Source organism: Nesoenas mayeri (assembly GCF_963082525.1).
Source record: "Nesoenas mayeri genome assembly, chromosome: 31".
Taxonomy (NCBI): domain Eukaryota; kingdom Metazoa; phylum Chordata; class Aves; order Columbiformes; family Columbidae; genus Nesoenas; species Nesoenas mayeri.
This window is the reverse complement of record NC_137567.1, coordinates 507,271-528,014: the sequence shown is the minus strand read 5'-3', so window position 1 is coordinate 528,014 and position 20,744 is coordinate 507,271. Positions and strand designations below refer to the sequence as shown.

The following is a 20,744-nucleotide window of genomic DNA, read 5'->3' as shown; positions in this document are numbered from 1 at the left end:
GTGGTGTCATTGATGTCCCTGTGGTGTCACCAGGTCCCTGTTTTGTCACCGGGGTCCCTGTGGTGTCACCAGGTCCCTCTGTTGTCACCAAAGTCCCTGTGGTGTCACCAGGTCCCTGTGTTGTCACCGGGGTCCCTGTGTTGTCCCCACCGTCCCTCCTTTCCCCTCCATTCAAACCCAAGGCCACCAAGTGCCACCGTCCCCGGTGTCCCCAATGTCCCCGATGTCACAGACACACATCGATGGGCTGCGCCAGCTCCCGCTCCAGCTCCCGGATCAAAGCATCAAAGTCCCTCAGGCTGAGCCGGGGACTGTCCCCGATGTCCCCAAAACGCGTCCCCATGGCGGTGTCACCCGTGTCACTCGCTGTCCCCTGGGGGCCGGGGGGGTCACAGATGCTCCAGTCTCCGGCGTAGCGGTTGCTGGGGGGGCTCTCGGGGCCGCGGGGACGTGGCCGCGGTGTCACCAGCGGTGGCACAGATGGTGTCACCGGTGTCACCGGCGGCAGCTCCAGGTGCAGTGGGGGAGGGACGGCGCGGGGGGGAGGGGCTGTGGAAAGAGGGGAGGGTCAGGGGGGTGCAGGGACATGAGGACACATCGGGGGGGTCACGGTGACACTTGGGGGGGGTCATGGTGACACTTGGGGGGGTCACGGTGACTTGGGGGGGGGGCGGTCACTGTGACTTGTGGGGGGGTCACGGTGACACTTGGGGGGGTCACGGTGACATGTGGGTGCGTCACGGTGACACTTGGGAGGGTCATGGTGACACTTGGGGGGGGTCACGGTAACTTGTGTGGGGGGTCACGGTGACACTTGGGGAGGGTCATGGTGATATGTGGTGGGGTCACGGTGACACGTAGTAGGGGTCACGGTGACATGTGGGGGGGTCACGGTGACATGTGGGGAGGGTCACGGTGACACATAGGGTCACGGTGACTTGTGGGGGGGGTCACGGTGACGTGGGGGGGGTCACGGTGACACTTGGGGGCGTCACAGTGACGTGGGGGGGTCACAGTGACACTTGGGGGGGTCATGGTGATATGTGGGGGGGTCACGGTGACATGTGGAGGGGTCACAGTGACACTTGGGGGGGTCACGGTGACTTGTGGGGTGGTCACGGTGAGACTTGGGGGGGTCATGGTGACACTTGGGGGGGGTCACAGTGACATGTGGGGAGGGTCACGGTGACGTGGGGGGGGTCACTGTGACTTGTAGGGGGGGTCACGGTGACACTTGGGGGGGTCACGGTGACGTGTGTGGGGGTCACGGTGACTTGTGGGTGCGTCACGGTGACACTTGGGAGGGTCACGGTGACATGTGTGGGGGTCACAGTGACACTTGGGGGGGTCACGGTGACATGTGGGGGGGTCACGGTGACACTTGGGGGGGTTCATGGTGACACTTGGGGGGTTCACGGTGACTTGTGGGGGTGGTCACGGTGACACTTGGGAGGGTCATGGTGACATGTGGGGGGGTCACAGTGACACTTGGGGGTGGTCATGGTGACATGTGGGGGAGGTCACGGTGACACTTGGGGGGGGTCACGGTGACTTGTGGGGGGTGGTCACGGTGACACTTGGGGGTTCATGGTGACATGTCAAGGGGGTCACGGTGACACTTGGGGGCGTCATGGTGACATGTGGGGGGGTCACGGTGACCCTTAGGGGGTTCATGGTGACCCTTGGGGGGGTCACGGTGATATGTGGGGGGGTCACGGTGATATGTGGGGGGGTCATGGTGACACTTGGGGGGGGTCACGGTGACATGTGGGAGGGGTCACGGTGACACTTGGGGGGGTCACGGTGACATGTGGGGGGGTCACGGTGACACTTGGGGGGTTCATGGTGACACTTGGGGAGGTCACGGTGACTTGTGGGGGTGGTCACGGTGACACTTGGGGGGTCATGGTGACGTGGGGGGGTCACGGTGACACTTGGGGGTGGTCATGGTGACATGTAGGGGAGGTCACGGTGACACTTGGGGGGGGTCACGGTGACTTGTGGGGGGTGGTCACGGTGACACTTGGGGGTTCATGGTGACATGTCAGGGGGGTCACGGTGACACTTGGGGGGGTCATGGTGACATGTGGGTGGGTCATGGTGACATCTGGGGCATCACTGGGGGTGGCTAGAGGGGTCACCAGGGGTATGGGGGGGGGGTCACAGTGACACTTGTGGGGGTCATGGTGACATGTGTGGGGGGGTCACTGGGGGCATTTGGGGGTCACCAGGGTTTGGGGGGGGGGGGGGGGTTGATGGTGACACTTGGGCGTGGTCATGGTGACACTTGTGGGGGTCTTGGTGACACGTGGCAGGGGGTCATGGGGGGGTTGGGAGTGTCACTGGCAGGGGAGGCGGTCACAAAGTGCAGCCAGTGACACATTGTGGGGATCACAGACCCCTGGTGACAATGACACACGAAAAAGCCACCAAGGAGGGTCCCAACCCCGCCCCCCCCACCCCAAATGTCCCCAAAATGTCCCCAACTCACCCGGCCAGGCCCGCAGCAGGTAGTGCAGAACCTCCAGGTGACGCTTGAAGTCGACGGGGACGTCACCTTGGGGACCTCGGGGACATCGGGGACGGGCGGCGGTGACGTCGGTGACATCGGTGACGTCGGGGACGGGGGGACGGGCGAGCAGGACGGGCCCGAAACACACGGCCAGGTTTTGCGGCGTCATGCGGTTGCAGTCGTGGAACGAGGCCACCAGGCTCAGGTGGTCCAGGAGACACGTCAGGGTGGCCTTGGGGACAAGGGGACATTGTTGGGGACACCCTCGGGTGTCACAACCATTGTCACAAACCCCCTGCTCAAAGAGATCTAGGACTTGATGTCACACGAGGTGACAATGGGGGAATGAGGCCACCGGGTGCAGGTGGTCATGGTGGCCTTGGGGACAAAGGGACATGGTTGGGGACAAAGGGACATGGTTGGGGACACCCTCGGGTGTCACAACCATTGTCACAAATCCCCCAAGCAAAGGGAATTGTCACCGGTGTCACTGGGATGTGACACATGGGGGTGACAATAGGGGAATGAAGCCACCGGGCTCAAGTGGCCTTGGGGACAAGGGGACATGGTTGGGGACATCTCTGGGTGTCACAACCATTGTCACAAACCTCCCCCCCCATTTTTGTCCCCCAACACCCTATTTTTGGGTACAGACACCCCATTTTTGGGTCCGTGAACCCCAGTTTTGGGTACAGACTCCCCATTTTTGTCCCATGTCCCCCCATTTTTGGGTCTGGACACCCCATTTTGGGGGCTGTGCCCCCATTTTTGGGGGTCCAGACACCCCATTTTTGACCCCATCCCCCCCATTTTTGGATCTGGACACCCCATTTTGGGGGCTCTGCACCCATTTTGGGGGGTCCAGACACCTCATTTTTGGCTCCAGACACCCCATTATTTGGTCTGGACACCCCATTTTTATCCCACATCCCCCCATTTTTGGGTCCGGACACCCCATTTTTGGGGCCATGAACCCATTTTGGGGGGTCCAGACACCCCATTATTTGGTCTGGACACCCCATTTTTGTCCCACGTCCCCCCATTTTTGGGTCCGGACACCCCATTTTTGGGTCCAGACAGCCTAGTATTTGGACTGGACACCCAGTTTTTGGCACCTGACACCCCATTTTGGGGCTGTGCACCCAATTTTGGGGGTCTGGACAGCCAGTTTTTGGCACCCAACACCCCTTTTTGTCCCCTACCCCCTAATTTTGGGGGCTGTGAACCCCATTTTTGGGTCCAAACTCCCCATTTTTGGGGCCGTGAACCCACCTTCTCAGGCTCGGGCAGCCCGTCAAGCAGCATCGTGGCCTCGCGGTGGCTCCCGGTTGTCCCCGGTGTCCCCGATGTCCCCATTGTCCCCAACACCGCCCGGTACAACCCGGGGGGGATGAGTGGGGACGGCAGCTCCCGCAGGAAATCCTTCAGGACACCTACACGGACAGACGGACGGACACGGTGACATCGCGGGGACATGGGGACACCCCCGGGAAATCTTTCAGGACCCCTGGACAGACGGACGCAGTGACAAAGTGACATCAGAGGGGACTCATGGGGACATTAGAGGGGACACATGGGGACAGCAGAAGGGACAGAGGGGACATCAGAGGGGACACATGGGGACATCAGAGGGGACAGAGGAGACACAGGGGGACAAAGTGACACTGTGGGGACATCAGATGGGACATGGGGACATCAGAGAGGACACAGGGGACATGGGGACACCCCCAGGAAATCTTTCAGGACCCCTGGACAGACGGACACAGTGACAAAGTGACATCGCAGGGACATTAGAGGGGACATATGGGGGCATCAGAGGGGACACATGGGGACAGAAGGGACAGAGGGGACATCAGAGGGGACACAGGGGGACAAAGTGACACTGTGGGGACATCAGATGGGACATGGGGACATCAGAGAGGACACAGGGGACAGCAGAGGGGACACAAGGGCCATGAGAGGGGACACAGGGGACATCAGAGGGGACACAGGGGGACAAAGTGACACCATGGGGACATCAGAGGGGACACATGGGGATATTAAAGGGGACACAGAGGACATCAGAGTTGACACAGGGGACACTGGAGGAGACACAGGGGGCATGGGAGAGGACACATGGGGACATCACAGAGGACACAGGGGACATGGGAGGGGACACATGAGACAGCAGAGGGGACATGGGGACATCAGAGGGGACACAGGGGGACAAAGTGACACCATGGGGACATCAGAGAGGACACAGGGGACATCAGAAGGGACACACCAGGACGCCCCTTACGGATCCCTGGGACAAAGTGACACCATGGAGACATCCGAGAGGACATGGGGACACCAGAGGGGACATCAGAGGGGACACAGGGCCACCCACCGGTGACAACATTGATGTCCGGGTAGCGCCGCTCCGACAGCGTCACAGCCGCGCTGTCCCTCTCGAACGCGTCCCGAAGCTCCTTCTTGACGGCGGCCGAACCACAGAGCCGGTACAACCCCACCACCTTGGGGACGCGGTGACACCGTCACCGGTGTCACCGGTGTCACCGCGTCCCCAAAACACCCCCCCCAACAGAGTCCCCCTCACCTTCAACCCGCGCCGCTCGATCTCGGCGACGCATTTTTGGATGAGAAGCGGCACTTTGGTGGGCGAGTTCTCCCGCTCTACGAGGCGCCGGAGCTCAACGCCGAAAACGCGGGGTTCCGAGCCAAAACCGCGGGGTTCCAAGCCAAAAATGGGGGGTTCCGAGCCAAAATTGGGGGATTCTGCCCCAAAAGGGGGTTGTGAAGCGCCGGGTTGGGGGTTTTGCCGCACCAAGGTGAGTTTGGTGTAGAGGATCCCGCGGGGTTGGAGCCGCACGGCGAGTTGTTGCGTTCGGTGATCTGTGGGGGATAAATGTCATGAAATGTCACCAAAAGTGATGGGGGTGTCACCTGAGGGGTCCACGGGGGTGTCAACAGGGTTTTATGTCCCCAAATGTCCCCAAAACTGACCCGAGTGTCACCATAGAGGACGTGAGGAAGGATGACGGTGACACCATTGAGGTCCCAAATGCCCCCAAAACTGACCTGGGAAGGTGTCACCAAGATGGTTTTGTGTCCCCAAATGTCCCCAAAACCAATCCAGGTGTCACCTTAGAGGACGTGTGGCAACACCACGGTGCCACCAACATCACTTTGTGTCCCCAAATGCACCCAAGATGTCACCCAAGTGTCACCCCAGAGAACATGGGGCAGCACTGTGGTGCCACCAACATCATTTTGTGTCCCTAAACCCCCCCAAGATGTCACCCAAGTGTCACCTCAGAGAACATGGGGCAGTACCACGGTGCCACCAACATCACTTTGTGTCCCCAAACTCCTCAAAACCAACCTCAGAAGGTGCCACCAAGATGGTTTTGTGTCCCCAAATGTACCCCAAACCAACCCGGGTGTCACCTCAGAGACCATGTGGCATCACCATGGTGCCACCACCATGGTTTTGTGTCCCCAAACCCCCCCCCCAAGATGTCACCCAAGTGTCACCTCAGAGAACATGGGGCAGCACTACGGTGCCACCACCATGGTTTTGTGTCCCCAAATGCCCCCAAGATGTCACCCAAGTGTCACCTCAGAGAACATGGGGCAGCACCACGGTGCCACCAACATCATTTTGTGTCCCCAAACTCCTCAAAACCAACCTCGGAAGGTGCCACCAACATGTTTTTGTGTCCCCAAATGTCCCCAAAACCAACCCAGGTGTCACCTCAGAGACCATGTGCCACCACCACGATGTCACCACCATGGTTTTGTGTCCCCAAACCCCCCCCAAGATGTCACCCAAGTGTCACCTCAGAGAACATGGGGCAGCACCACGGTGCCACCAACATCACTTTGTGTCCCCAAACTCCTCAAAACCAACCTCAGAAGGTGCCACCAAGATGGTTTTGTGTCCCCAAATGTCCCCAAAACCAACCCAGGTGTCACCTCAGAGACCATGTGGCACCACCGCGGTGCCACCACCATGGTTTTGTGTCCCCAAATGCCCCCAAAACCCCCCAAAAAGTCACCTCGGAAGACATGCGGCAGCCCCACGGTGCCGTGGCCGCAGAGCCGGTTCCGCCGCGCCGCCGCGTCCCACGCGAACACCATAACCTTGAGGTGCCGCGCGGCCTCCAGCTCCAGGTTGAAGTTATGGTTGAGCCCCAGCGCCGCCCCCCGCGCCGGCACCAGCGCCGTCCGCGCCCGTTTGGCCGAATCCACCTGCAAGACGCAGAAATAATCCCGCGGCTCGGCGCTCGGCGCCGCCGGTTTCAGATCCCGGACGCCGCGGAGGTGAACGGCGACCAAACCCGACACGGGGCCAAGCGCCGAAGAGTCGTCGCAGCTGTAGGGACGGAACGCGGTGACATCCAAAGCGGCGTCACTGTCGGCGGCGTCCCCGCGGGTTTTCACCGGGAGCTCCGGGGAGTCGCCGTCGCTCAGGTAACCGGTTGGTTTGGGTCGCGGCGGCGGTGCCGGCGAAGCCACCGAGGTGTCCAGGTGGTAGCGGGTGATGACGCCGCGTGGGGAGGTGGCGCCGGAGTGTCCCCCGTTGTCATCGTGTCCCCGAGGGCGGGGGCTCCGTAAGCTGAGTTTGCGCCGAAGTTCCGGGAGTTTCTTCATCTTGAGCGAGAGGCGGCGGACGGTGCCGGGGGATTTGGTTTTGGGGAGAGAACGGCTCTTTTTGGGGCTGGCGGGAGGGGACGGGGGGGTCCCCGTGGTGACGCAGGGGAGAGGTGTCTTGCCTGGGGGGGGACAAAGGGGGTGAGTGGGGATTGGGGGGAACTGGGGGGGAAGGATGGGAGGGGGTGGTTGGGGACAATTCTGGGGCCACTGTAATTTGGGGACAGGGACTGTGGGGTCCTGGGTAGGGGGGACAGGGCCTGGGGGTCTTTGGGTAACACTAATGGGGGGGACAGGGACTGTGGGGTCTTGGGGACACTGTAATGGGGGGGACAGGGACTGTGGGGTCTTGGGGACACTGTAATGGGGGGGGACACGGACTGTGGGGTCCAGGGTGGGGGGACAGGGACTGTGGGGTCCTGGGGGGCAGGGACAGGGACTGTGGGGTCTGGGGACACTGTAATGGGGGGAACAGGGACTGTGGGGTCTTGGGGACACTGTAATGGGGGGGACATGGACTGTGGGGTCTTGGGGACACTGTAATGGGGGGGACAGGGACTGGGGGGTCTTTGGAACATTGTAATGGTGGGGACATGGACTGTGCTATGGGGTCTTGGGGACACTAATGTGGGGGACAGGACTGTGGGGTCTTGGGGACATTGTAATGGGGGGACAGGGACTGTGGGGTCCTGGGGCACAAGGACAGGGACTGTGGGGTCTGGGGACATTGTAATGGGGGGAACAAGGATTGGGGGGTCTTGGGGACACTGTAATGGGGGGGACAGGGACTGTGGGGTCTGGGGACATTGTAAAGGGGGGGACAGGGACTGGGGGGTCGTGGGGGGGGTGACAAAGACCAAACGCTCAGGGTGATGGTGAAGAGGGGACCCTGGAGACACTCCTGGGGGGGTGACAGGGCCAAAGGCTGTGGGGGCCACCACTGTCCCCAACCCACAACCACCACTCACCGAACGCCTGGGTCCTCCCAGCTCCCGGCTCCTCTCGAGTGCCACCGACGTCCCCTGTCCCCAACGTCCCCATCGTGCTCCGGGGGGGCTCTTCCCAGCTTATTTGGGAGGGGGACTCTTTGCTGTGTCCCCCCCGGGGGTCATCGTCTTCGGGGATGGGGTTGTACCAGATGTCCCCACTGGCGGTGGCACCGCCATCGGTGTCACCTCCCGGTTCCTCATGTCCCAACACCCAGCGCCGGCTGCTCCGCTCCAGGCTCTGCAGGTAGGAACCATGGGGGGGACTCTTGCCACCCCCCCCAAAATCACCGGGACCATTCGCCGCGTCGCCCCCTGGATCATCATCGTCAGTGTCACCGATGTCACTCGTGTCCTGGGGGGGTTTCGGGGGGTGGTTTTGCTTGCGGGGTGATGGCGGATCCGGCGCTGGCACCTCCGGGGATGTTGGGGAGTCGGGGCTCGGGGGGGAGGTCTCTGTGGGGGGCAGAGGGGTGAGGTGAGGGGGGGGTCCCCAAAATGTGAATGGGGGTGGGGGTTCCCTCCTCAGTGGGGAGACTGGAGGGACCCCAGGGTGATGGGGGGATCCCTTCTTTTGGGGGGGTCCCTTCTTTGGAGGGAAGATATGAGGGACCCAGGCGTTCGGGGGTTCCCTCCTCGGGGGGGGGTCTCTTCCTTGCAGGGGGGTCCCTTCCTTAGTTGGGGGGTACAGGAGGGACCCTGGGGTGATGGGGGGACCCTTCTTTGGGGGTTCCCTTCTTTTGGGGGGTCCCTTCTTTGGATGGGAGGCAGGAGGGACCCAGGCGTCCGGGGGGTCCCCTCCCCAGTGTGGGGACAAAAGGGACCCTGTGGTTATGGGGGGGGGGTCCCCTCCTGACAGAAGAGGATGGGAGGGACCCCATGGTGACAGGGGGACCCTTCTTTGAAGGGAGGGGGGTCCCTTCTTTTGGGGGGTCCCTTCTTTGGAGGGAAGGCAGGAGGGACCCAGGCGTCTGGGGTTGGGGGGTGGGGGGGGTGGCCTCCTCAGTGGGGGTCCCCTGTGTTTCGAGGGGGTCCCTTTTCTTTCAGGGGGTGTCCATACCTCTGTCCTTGACCTCCAGTTTCTTCGGGCGGTCGCGGCCCCTCAGGCGGGAGAACGTTCGGCGCAGCAGCGGCTCCGCCATCGCCCCCCCGGCCCCTCAGGTCTCCTTGGTCCCCTCAGGTCCCTCCAGTTCCCCTCAGTCCCCTCAGGTCCCCACAAGTCCCCTCAGCCTGTCCTTGTCCCCTCAGGTCCCTCCAGGTCCCCTCAGGTCCCCCAGGTCCCCTCAGCTGGTTCTTGTCCCCTCAGGTCCCTCCAGGTCCCCTCAGTCCCCACAGGTCCCCTCAGCCCGTTCTTGTCCCCTCAGCTCAGTCCCCTCAGGTCCCTTTGGTCCTTTGGGTCCCCTCAGGTCCCTCCAGGTCCCCTCAGCCTGTTCCTGTCCCCAGGTATCCTTAGGTCCCCACAAGTCCCCTCAGGTCCCTCAAGTCCCCTCAGCCCGTTCCTGTCCCCTCAGGTCCCTTGGGTCCCCTCAGCTTGTTCTTGTCCCCTCAGCTCAGTCCCCTCAGGTCCCTTTGGTCCTTTGGGTTCCCTCAGGTCCCCTCAGCCCGTTCCTGTCCCCTCAGGTCCCCCCAGGTACCCTTAGGTCCCCACAAGTCCCCTCAGGTCCCTCAAGTCCCCTCAGCCCCTTCCTGTCCCCTCAGGTCCCCTCAGGTCCCTTGGGTCCCCTCAGCCCGTTCTTGTCCCCTCAGCTCAGTCCCCTCAGGTCCCTTTGGTCCTTTGGGTCCTCTCAGGTCCTCTCAGCCCGTTCCTGTCCCCTCAGGTCCCCCAGGTACCCTTAGGTCCCCACAAGTCCCTCAAGTCCCCTCAGCCTGTTCCTGTCCCCTCAGGTCCCTTGGGTCCCCTCAGCTCGTTCTTGTCCCCTCAGCTCAGTCTCCTCAGGTCCCTTTGGTCCTTTGGGTCCCCTCAGCCTGTTCCTGTCCCCTCAGGTCCCTTGGGTCCCCTCAGCTTGTTCTTGTCCCCTCAGCTCAGTCCCCTCAGGTCCCTTTGGTCCTTTGGGTCCCCTCAGGTCCCTCAAGTCCCCTCAGCCCGTTCCTGTCCCCTCAGGTCCCCAGGTCCCCTCAGCTCGTTCTTGTCCCCTCAGTTCGGTCCCCTCAGGTCCCCTCAGCCCGTCCTTGTCCCCTCAGGTCCCCAGGTCCCCTCAGCTCGTTCTTGTTCCCTCAATTCAGTCCCCTCAGGTCCCCTCAGCCCGTCCTTGTCCCCTCAGGTCCCCCAGGTCCCCTCAGCTTGTTCTTGTCCCCTCAGGTCCCCTCAGCCGGTTCTTGTCCCCTCAGCTCAGTCCCCTCAGGTCCCTTGGGTCCCCTCAGCCCGTCCTTGTCCCCTCAGGTCCCCCAGGTCCACTCAGCCGGTTCTTGTCCCCTCAGGTCCCCTCAGCCCGTTCCTGTCCCCTCAGGTCCCGTCAGCTCGGTCCCCTCAGATCCCCTCGGTTCCTCGGGTCCCCTCAGGTCCCTTGAGTCCCCTCAGCTCGTTCTTGTCCCCTCAGTTCGGTCCCCTCAGGTCCCTCGGGTCCCCTCAGCTGGTTCTTGTCCCCTCAGTTCGGTCCCCTCAGGTCCCTTGGGTCCCCTCAGCTCGTTCTTGTCCCCTCAGCTCAGTCCCCTCAGGTCCCCTCGGGTCCCCTAAGCCCAGTCCCCTTGGTCCCCTCGGGTCCCCTCAGCTCGTTCTTGTCCCCTCAGTTCGCTCCCCTCAGGCCCCTCCAAGTCCCCTCAGGTCCCCTCGGTCCCCCCCCGGTCCCCTCAGCCTGTCCTTGTCCCCTCAGGTCCCCTCAGCCCGCCCTTGTCCCCTCGGTCCCCTTAGCTCGTTTCCCTCAGCGCGCCCGGGCCCGAAGCGCCGGATCCGCCATCGCCCCCCCCGGTCCCCTCGTTCCCCCCCCGGGTCCCCTCGGTCCCCTCAGATCCCCTCAGCCCCTCCAGGTCCCCACAAGTCCCCTCAAGGTCCCCTCAAGCCCCCTCAGCTCGCTCTTGTCCCCTCAGTTGTTGTTCTTGTCCCCTCAGCGCGCCCGGGCCCGAAGCGCCGGATCCGCCATCGCGGCGCCGCCAATTCCTGGGATGCCGGGAGCTGTAGTCCGGAATTTAACCCCCTCCCCGCCAAAAAAGAGACACCCCCAGACTGAAACACTCCCCCCCCGGGACAGAGACAACCCCCCTTGAGGCTGAGAAACCCCTTTGGAACCGGGACACCCCCCCTGGGACTGAGAAACCGCCTTGGAACGGGACCCCCCCACCCCGCCCCGGATCGGGGACACCTCAGGTCCCTCTGTCAATTTGGGGGGTATTTGGGGGTCTGGGAGGGATTTAGAGGGGGGTCTGGGGGTATTTGGGGGTCTAGAGGGGGATTTAGGGGTCCTGGGGGGGATCTGGGGAAGCCATGGGGTGTAATTATGGGTCTGGGGGGTATTTGGGGGAGCCCTGGGGGGATATTTGGGGGGGTTGAAGTGTAATTATGGATCTGGGGGGTATTTTGGGGGAGCCCTGGGGGGATATTTAGGGGGTCTGGGGTGTAATTATGGGTCTGGGGGGTATTTTGGGGGAGCCCTGGGGGGATATTTGGGGGTCTGGGGTGTAATTATGGGTCTGGGGGGTATTTTTGGGGAGCCCTGGGGGGATATTTAGAGGGTTTGAAGTGTAATTATGGATCTGGGGGGTATTTTGGGGGAGCCCTGGGGGGATATTTAGGGGGTCTGGGGTGTAATTATGGGTCTGGGGGGTATTTTTGGGGAGCCCTGGGGGGATATTTGGGGGGTCTGAGGTGTAATTGTGGGTCTGGGGGTTATTTCTGGGGAGCCCTAAGGGGATATTTGGGGGTCTGGGGTGTAATTATGGGTCTGGGAGGTATTTTTGGGGAGCCCTGGGGGGATATTTAGAGGGTTTGAAGTGTAATTATGGATCTGGGGGGTATTTTTGGGGAGCCCTGGGGGGATATTTAGGGGGTCTGGGGTGTAATTATGGGTCTGGGGGGTATTTTGGGGGAGCCCTGGGGGGATATTTGGGGGGTCTGGGGTGTAATTATGGGTCTGGGGGGTATTTTGGGGGAGCCCTGGGAGGATATTTGGGGGGTCTGGGGTGTAATTATGTGTCTGGGGGGGTATTTTGGGCAACCCAAAGGATAACTAAAGGGATTTTGGGGATCCCTGAGGGCCCAAGACCCCCCTAAACCCCCCACCCCACATCACCGGGTGTCCCCAACCCCACACAACCCCCCCCAATGTCACTGGTTGGGGGGTGTCACTCTACACACATCTTTATTTCTCTGCAGGGAACCCCCCAAAATCCCCCCCAGGACCCCAAATTTTCACTCAAATGGACACACAGGTGAGTAGAAGGGGGTCATGGGGACCCCCCCAAAGTGCTCGGGTCACTTTTGGGGTGTCCCTTTGCGTTCAGGGGGGTCCCTCGCACACCCAGGGCAGGTGGCCCCCGCAGGGGTAATCGAACCACTCGCCGTCCCCCCCCATGGCCCCACAGTTTTCCTGTTGGCCCCCGTTGGGCTCATTCCGGTGCCACCAGCTGTGACAAAGAGGAGGGGGACATGACATCTTGGGGGTGTCCCCAAGTGTCCCCATTATTCCCTTAACAGGGACCCCCACCCCCGAACGCCTGGGTCCCTCCACTGAGGAGGAGAACCCCCCAAAAAAGGGTCCCCCTGTCACCATAGGGTCCCTCCTGTCCCCAAACTAAGGAATGGACCTCCCCTAAGTAGGGGACCCCCCCCTATAACCCCTGGGTCCTTCCACTGAGGAGGGACCCCACCCCCAAAGAAGGGTCCCCCTTTCACAATGGGGTCCCTCCTGTCCCCCCCCAACTAAGGAGGGGATCCCCCCCCCCCCTGAACCACAGGGTACCCTGGGGATCCCCCCAAAAAAGGGACATCCCCCCCCCATGCCCCCCCTCCCCAAAATCACCCTAGGGTCCCTCCTGTGTCCTCCCAAAAAGAAGGGACCCCCCCAATCACCCTGGGGGGTCCTGTACCCCAAATAAGACATTCCCCCCATCACCCTGGGGTCCCTCCTGTGTCCCCCCAAAAGAAGGGACCCCCCCATAACCCCAGGGTCCCTCCTGTCCCCCCCAAAGAAGGGAACCCCCCAAGGAAGGGACTCCCCAATCACCCTGGCATCCTGTACACCAAAGAAGGGATCCCCCCCAAAGAAAGGACCCCCCAAAAAGTGACCCCCCCAAGGAAGGGGCCCCCCGTCCCATTGGTGTCCCGTACCATTGTCCCCCCCGTACCTGCTTTCGGGGGTCACCACGGTCCCGTTCGTTCTCTTCCAGGTGCCCTCGACGTCCGAGTCGCGGATTCCGAGCCAGGACGAACCTTCCAGCATCTTCCGGATGTGATCCTGGGGACAAAACCAGCGTCACCCGCCCTTGGGGACAGCAGGGGGACAACCTGGGGTGCTGCGAGGTAGGACCTGATGCCCTCCACACTCCCCAGCTCTCTAGGCGGGGTTTTAGTGCCGGGGGGACAGTTTGGAGGAGGTTTGGGGGTCAGGGGTGGCAGCGTGAGGGGCACTCGGGCTCTAAGCTGGGCTTAAGGGCGGCTTATCTAGGGGTTTGGGGTCAACGTTGTGAAAAATGAGGTGTGGGGTTAAAGTTAGAGACTCCTTGGGCTCTGGACTCGTTTAGGACTAGGTTTAATCTCGTATGTTTAGGATTAGGGCTATGTTAGAGCCTTACTGGGCTCTGGACTAGTTTAAATCACATATGTTTAAGTTTAGGGCTGGGTTAGAGCCTTATTGGGGTCTGAACTAGCTTAGGGCTAGTTTAAATCCTATATATTTAGCATTAGGGCTGTGTTATAGCCTTACTGGAGTCTGGACTGGTTTAGGACTAGTTTAAGTCCTATATATTTAGGGTTAGGACTGGGTTAGAGCCTCACCGGGTTCTGGGCTAGTTTAGGGCTAATTTAAATCCTATATGTTTAGGATTAGGGCTGGATTAGAGACTCGTTGGGTTCTGGACTATCTTAGGGCTGGTTTAAGTTTCATATGTTTAGGGTTAGGGCTGAATTAAGGCCATGTTGGAGTTTGGGCTATTTTAGGATTAGCTTAAATCCTATAAATACATGTAGAATTAGGCTTAGGATAGGCCTGGGATTACAGTTATGCATAACTGGATTAGGGTTAGACTTAAGTCCAGTTTTACCATTAGGGACAGGCTTAGGGTCAGGGTTAGGGTTAGAGCCAAGCTTAGGACAAGGCTTAGGGACAGGCTTATAGTCAGTTTTAGCATTAGGCATAGAGTTAGGGGCAGGTTTTGGCTGGATTTGGCCCAGCATTAAGGTTACACCTCTGTTAGGAATGATGTCAGGTTTAATTGTAGCAACATTAGGCTGTAAATTTAGGTGTAAAAGGGCAAAATTTAGGCCAAGCTTAGGGTGAGCCTGGGGAAAAAGCGGGGTGTGGAGTTTAGGACAAGGCTTTATAGGGTTCCAGCTGCTCCCCGTCCCCCAGAAAACAGCCCCCTCCCCACAAAGCTCAGCTTAAGCACCACAGTGTCACCTTCTCCTCGGGTCCGTCCACCTCCAGAAGCTGCGAGCCCAGGAGCGAGCAGAAATTTTGGGCGTTTTCCCAAGAATTGGCCATTTTTGAGTAAAAATAGCAAGAATTCTGAAAATAAGTCCAGCCTTTGGAGCAGGGGGGACAACCTGGGGACAAGGGGACACAAAAAAGGCAGTTGGAGCTTTGCTTAAGCCACACGTTAGGCCTGAATTTTAGGCCTTCGTCAGGCTTAAGTTTGCCTCAAGGTTAGGACGCCAATGGGGTTTGACCTCCCTTAGGATTAGCTTGAGTTTCATCTCATATTCAGCTTCACTTAAGCCCCATGTTAGGGCTGAATTTTAGGCCTAAGTGCCTTAGTCAGGCCTAAGTCTGCCTCAGGGTTAGGAACCCAGTGGGGCTTGACCTCCCTTAGGATCAGCTTAAGTTTCATCTCATATTGAGCTTCACTTAAGCCGCATGCTAGGGCATTTTAGGCCTAAGTGCCTTAGTCAGGCCTAAGTCTGCCTCAGGGTTAGGAACCCCGTGGGGTTTGACCTCCCTTAGGATTAGCTTGAGTTTCATCTCATATTCAGCTTCACTTAAGCCCCATGTTAGGGCTGAATTTTAGGCCAAAGTGCCTTAGTCAGGCCTAAGTCTGCCTCAAGGTTAGGACGCCAATTGGGTTTGACCTTCCTTAGGATTAGCTTAAGTTTCATCTATTTAGGTTTAGATTAAGTTTCATATATTTAGGATTAGGACCTCATTAGGGTTTAGGCTCAGTTAGGCTTAGCTTAAGCCCCTTAAATCACATTCAATACAGGATGAGCTCAGCTTTAGTGCCCTATTGCAGTTTGAGCTTCGCTTAAGCCACATGCCTGCCATGTAAGTGCTCAATTTCAGCCAGTACAAATTAAGCCAAGCTTAAATACTTGAAATATCAGTTCTAGGGTTAGCTTAAGCCCCCTAAATCACCCTAAATACATGGTTAGATCAGGTTCAGCCCTATTGCAGTGTGAGCTTCGCTTAAGCCACATCCGTGCAGCTTAGTGCTGAATTTCAGGTGATGTAGGTTAAGCCAAGCTTAAATAGTTGAAATATCAGTTCTAGAGTTAGCTTAAGCCCTCTAAATCACCCTAAACACATGGTTAGATCAGGCTTAGCACCCTATTGCAGTGCAAGCTTCGCTTTAGCCGCATCCCTGCCAGGTAAGTGCTCAATTTCAGCCAACGCAAGTTAAGCCAAGCTTAAATACTTGAAATATTGGTTCTAGGGTTAGCTTAAGCCCCATAAATCACCCTAAACACATTGTTAGATCAGGCTTAGTGCCCTATTGCAGTGAGAGCTTTGCTTAAGCTGCATACCAGTGCAAGTTAAGCCACGCTTAAATACTTGATTACTTTCAGCCAGCTCAAGTTAAGCCAAACTTAAATAGTTGAAATATCAGTTCTAGGGTTAGCTTAAGCCCTCTAAATCACCCTAAACACATTGTTAGATCAAGCTTAGTGCCCTATTGCAGTGCAAGCTTCGCTTTAGCTGCATCCCTGCCAGGTAAGCACTCAATTTCAGCCAACGCAAGTTAAGCCAAGCTTAAATACTTGAAATATTGGTTCTAGGGTTAGCTTAAGCCCCATAAATCACCCTAAACACATTGTTAGATCAGGCTTAGTGCCCTATTGCAGTGAGAGCTTTGCTTAAGCTGCATACCAGTGCAAGTTAAGCCACGCTTAAATACTTGATTACTTTCAGCCAGCTCAAGTTAAGCCAAACTTAAATAGTTGAAATATCAGTTCTAGGGTTAGCTTAAGCCCTCTAAATCACCCTAAACACATTGTTAGATCAAGCTTAGTGCCCTATTGCAGTGCAAGCTTCGCTTTAGCTGCATCCCTGCCAGGTAAGCACTCAATTTCAGCCAACGCAAGTTAAGCCGAGCTTAAATACTTGAAATATTGGTTCTAGGGTTAGCTTAAGCCCTCTAAATCACCCTAAACACATTGTTAGATCAGTCTTAGTGCCCTATTGCAGTGAGAGCTTTGCTTAAGCCGCATACCAGTGCAAGTTAAGCCAAGCTTAAATACTTGATTACTTTCAGCCAGCTCAAGTTAAGCCAAGCTTAAATAGTTGAAATATCAGTTCTAGGGTTAGCTTAAGCCCTCTAAATCACCCTAAACACATGGTTAGATCAGGCTTAGTGCCCTATTGCAGTGCAAGCTTCGCTTAAGCCGCATCCCTGCCAGGTAAGCACTCAATTTCAGCCAAAGCAAGTTAAGCCAGGCTTAACTATTCAAAATACAGGTTCTAGGACTCACAGGCGCGGGAGCAAACGTCGTCCTTGGTGCCATGCACGACCCAGCGGCTCCACTCGCGGTCCCCGGTGTAGAGCATCACCACCGACTGCCGGTTGTTGCCGTAATTAAAGAAGAGCTCGTTACCGGCCAGCGCCAGCAGCCCCCCGGCGCGGCACTCCCAGCGCTGCAGCGGCGCCGCCGGTTCCCGGCACGGCTCCAGCCGCACCAGCGCCAGGTTTTGGCTCCGCGTGGCGGTGACGCAGCGTTGGGTCCCCCACGATTGTAACCGGCCCCCCGGGAGCCAGCGGAACCGCTGGGACGGGGTTTGGGGACGACACGGTGACGCCGTCAGGAGCTGCCCCGAGGCTTCGACGCACACGGATTGGGCTTCGTTGTACAGCTGGAAGGAGCTGGAGGCTGCGGGGACATTGGTGGTGAGTTGGGGACATTCCCGGTGAGTTGGGGACATGTGGGGACAGGGGACACATGTGGGGATTGGGGACAAATGTGGGGATTGGGGACATGGCCATAGGTGACACTGTGGGACAGGGACAGGGCTTCATTGTACAGCTGGAAGGAGCCAGAGGCTGCGGGGACATTGGTGGTGAGTTGGGGACATTCCCGGTGAGTTGGGGACACTTGGGGACAGGGGACACACGTAGGGACTGGGGACAGGGGACACATCTGTGGGTGACACTGTGGGACAGGAATGGGGACACACATACAGCTTGGACTTCATTGTACAGCTGGAAGGAGCCAGAGGCTGCGGGGACATTGGTGGTGAGTTGGGGACATTCCCGGTGAGTTGGGGACACTTGGGGACAGGTCTGTGGGTGACACTGTGGGACAGGGAGGGGACAGGGGACAGGTGACAGGGACACACACCTGCACTTGGTGGCTCCTTCGCCTTCTCTGCTTCCAGCGCTGCTGTCAGGGCTGCCACTGGGTGGGGACATTGGGGACACAAGTGTCACCGTGTCACCACAATGTCCCCAGGAGGGGTGAGAAGTTGGTGTTGGGGACATTGGGGACACAAGTGTCACCGCAAAGTCCCTAGGAGGGGTGAGGAGCTGGTGTGGGGACATTGGGGACACAAGTGTCACCGCAATGTCCCCAGGAGGGGTGAGGAGCTGGTGCGGGGACATTGGGGACACAAGTGTCACCGTGTCACCGCAATGTCCCCAGGAGGGGTGAGGAGCTGGGGTGGGGACATTGGGGACACAAGTGTCACCGTAATGTCCCCAGGAGGGGTGAGGAGCTGGTGTTAGGGACATTGGGGACACAAGTGTCACCGTGTCACCACAATGTCTCCAGGAGGGGTGAAGAGTTGGTGTTGGGGACACTGGGGACACACGTGTCACCACAAGGTCCTGGTGTTGCTGAGCCCCCATGTCCCCCCTGGGCACCCCCAGAACTGTCCCTCTGTCCCCCCGCAGCCCCCACATTGTCACCCCCCCCGGTGACAACGACCCCACCATGCTCACCGCGCCGGAGGCCACCAACGAGGATGGTGACATTGAGCAGCACTGACACCCCCAGTGCCACCAGTGTCACCAGCAGCAGCCGCGACCTGGAGCAGCAGACTGGAAACGAGGGGGGTGAGTGACAAAAGTGACACAAAAGTGACAAACAGCCCCCCCTGGGTGGCACTGACCGTGATGCGGTGACACCGGTGTCCTCGGCGCCGGGGGGTCGGGGACACGCTTGGGGTTGGGGACGGTGACAGGGGGGTCCAGGGGCTCGTAGGGGTTCTCGTCTGGGGGGGACGTGTCATCGCAGGCTGGGGAGGGGACAGAGGTGACAGCACTGGGGACACCCCTTTGGTGTCACCATATGCCCTGGTGACACCCTTGGGGACAATTGATGGACATGGGGGTCCCTTTGGTGTCATCACCCACCTTGGGGACAATAAATGGACATGGAGGTCCCTTTGGTGTCACCACCCACCCTGGGGACACTCTTGGGGACAATAGATGGACATGAAGGTCCCTTTGGTGCCACCACTCACATTGGGGACACCCTTGGGGACAATAGATGGACATGGGGGTCCCTTTGGTGTCACCACCCACCTTGGGGACAACAGATGGACATGAGGGTCCCTTTGGTGTCACCACCCATCTTGGGGGACAATAATTGGACATGGGGGGTCCCTTTGGTGTCACCACCCACCTTCGGGACAACAGATGGACATGGGGGTCCCTTTGGTGTCACCACCCACCTTGGGGACAACAGATGGACATGGGGGTCCCTTTGGTGCCACCACCCACCTTGGGGACAATAAATGGACATGAGGGTCCCTTCGGTGCCACCACCCACATTGAGGACACCCTTTGGGACAATATATGGACATGGGAGTCCCTTTGGTGCCACCACCCACCCTGGGGACACCCTTGGGGACAACAGATGGACATGGGGGTCCCCTAGCACCACGACACCCCAAAGTGACACTGAGGGGGGGTGCATTAGGGACATGAGGACACCCGTGTCACCCCCCCCGGGATGTCACCCACCTTTCTTGCCACCAGGTCCCTGTGGCCACGCTTGTCCTTGCCCATGGGTGTCCTCAAGGTTGCCGTACATTGTCCTTGTCACACGCCGAGCTGTCCCCAAAGTGTCCCCAACATGTCCCCACTGATAAAGCCAGCGGGAAGCGGGGGGGGTGACAGTTCCGGATGTCCCCCCCTTGGGGACAAGCCACAAAGGGGCCCCCGAGCCCCAGTGGGTCTGTCTCTTGGTGACACTTGGTGACAGTCCCCAAGGGGGGTGGTGAAGAGCCCGGTGTCACCAAGGTGTCCCCAAAGGGTGACAGTGGGACAGTGTCCGCGGTGTCCCCATGACCAGGGTGTCCCCATGTCCCCATGACCAGTGTGTCCCCATCCAGTGTCCCCATGTCCAGTGTGTCCCCATGTCCAGTGTGTCCCCATGTCCAGTGTCCCAATGTCCAGTGTGTCCCTGTGTCCAGTGTCCCTATTTCCAGTGTGTCCCCATGACCAGTGTCCCCATGACCAGTGTCCCCATGTCCAGTGTGTCCCCATGTCCAGTGTCCCCATGTCCAGTGTCCCAATGTCCAGTGTGTCCATATGTCCAGTGTCCCAATGCCCAGTGTGTCCCCATGTCCAGTGTCCCCATGTCTGGGATGTCCCCATGACCAGTGTCCCCATGTCCAGTGTGTCCTCATGTCCAGTGTTCCAATGTCCAGTGTGTCCCTATGTCCAGTGTCCCAATGTCCAGTGTGTCCCTATGTCCAGTGTCCCCATGTCCAGTGTGTCCCCATGTCCAGTGTCCCCATGTCCAGTGTGTCCCTATGTCCAGTGTCCCCATCCTCAGTGTGTCCCCATGCTCAGTGTGTCCCCGTGTCCAGAGTGTCCCCATGCCCAGTGTCCCCACGCCCATCCCACCCCGCCGTCCCCATCCCCAGGGTGCACCCAGGCCCACCCAGCACCCTCAGTGTCCCCAGGGCGGGTTCCTGTCCCCGCGCTGTCCCCAGGAAGGGGACAGGAAGGGCCGGCCGTTATCAGCCCCCGCCAGCCCCGGCCACCGCGCCACTGGCCGCTCACGGTGACAGTTGTGGTGACACCCGTTGTCCCCTCACGGGTCCCCCCGCCCCTCCCTGTCCTCTCTGGGTCCCCCCGACACCCCCTGGCATGAACCGCTGTCCCCGCGGTGCGGCGCTGCCCGCAGGCGCCAGGGGGCGCTGGCACCAACGGGGCGGGGCCAAAGAGGGGGCGGAGCCGGGCGGGGCGGAGCCAGTGAGGGGGTGGAGCCAGTGAGGGGGCGGAGCCAGTGAGGGGGCGGAGCA

The 20,744-nt window shown here is 59.4% G+C and overlaps 2 protein-coding genes across 2 annotated transcripts; both read right to left on the bottom strand.

Annotated features, from left to right (window-relative positions):
• Positions 1 to 226: 226 nt before the first annotated feature.
• Positions 227 to 9,275, bottom strand: SYDE1 (synapse defective Rho GTPase homolog 1; the record flags this gene model as incomplete). The annotated part of the gene is made up of 8 exons (XM_080361307.1): positions 227 to 549; positions 2,492 to 2,744; positions 3,785 to 3,945; positions 4,881 to 5,007; positions 5,091 to 5,386; positions 6,553 to 7,269; positions 8,116 to 8,589; positions 9,194 to 9,275. The coding sequence occupies 8 exons, from the start codon at positions 9,273 to 9,275 to the stop codon at positions 227 to 229; spliced, it is 2,433 nt and encodes an 810-aa protein (XP_080217433.1).
• A 3,193-nt stretch (positions 9,276 to 12,468) lies between these two features.
• Positions 12,469 to 19,542, bottom strand: LOC308051117 (macrophage mannose receptor 1-like). The gene is made up of 8 exons (XM_080361423.1): positions 19,456 to 19,542; positions 18,600 to 18,725; positions 18,430 to 18,528; positions 17,831 to 17,887; positions 16,967 to 17,362; positions 14,682 to 14,827; positions 13,411 to 13,520; positions 12,469 to 12,690 (listed from the first exon to the last, which is right to left on the bottom strand). Exons 1-8 carry the CDS (start codon positions 19,523 to 19,525, stop codon positions 12,564 to 12,566), a joined length of 1,131 nt encoding a protein of 376 aa, XP_080217549.1. The 5' UTR covers positions 19,526 to 19,542; the 3' UTR covers positions 12,469 to 12,563.
• Between the last annotated feature and the right edge of the window lie 1,202 nt (positions 19,543 to 20,744).

Bases quoted from the DNA above. Each gene is read 5' to 3' on its own strand.
- LOC308051117 (XM_080361423.1), bottom strand. From the start codon at position 19,525: ATGTACGGCAACCTTGAGGACACCCATGGGCAAGGACAAGCGTGGCCA. The intron at 17,888-18,429 runs GTGAGCATGGTG...GTCCCCACCCAG, and splicing joins CGTTGGTGGCCTCCGGCGCG to TGGCAGCCCTGACAGCAGCG. The intron at 14,828-16,966 runs GTGAGTCCTAGA...CCTTGTCCCCAG, and splicing joins CGACGTTTGCTCCCGCGCCT to GTTGTCCCCCCTGCTCCAAA.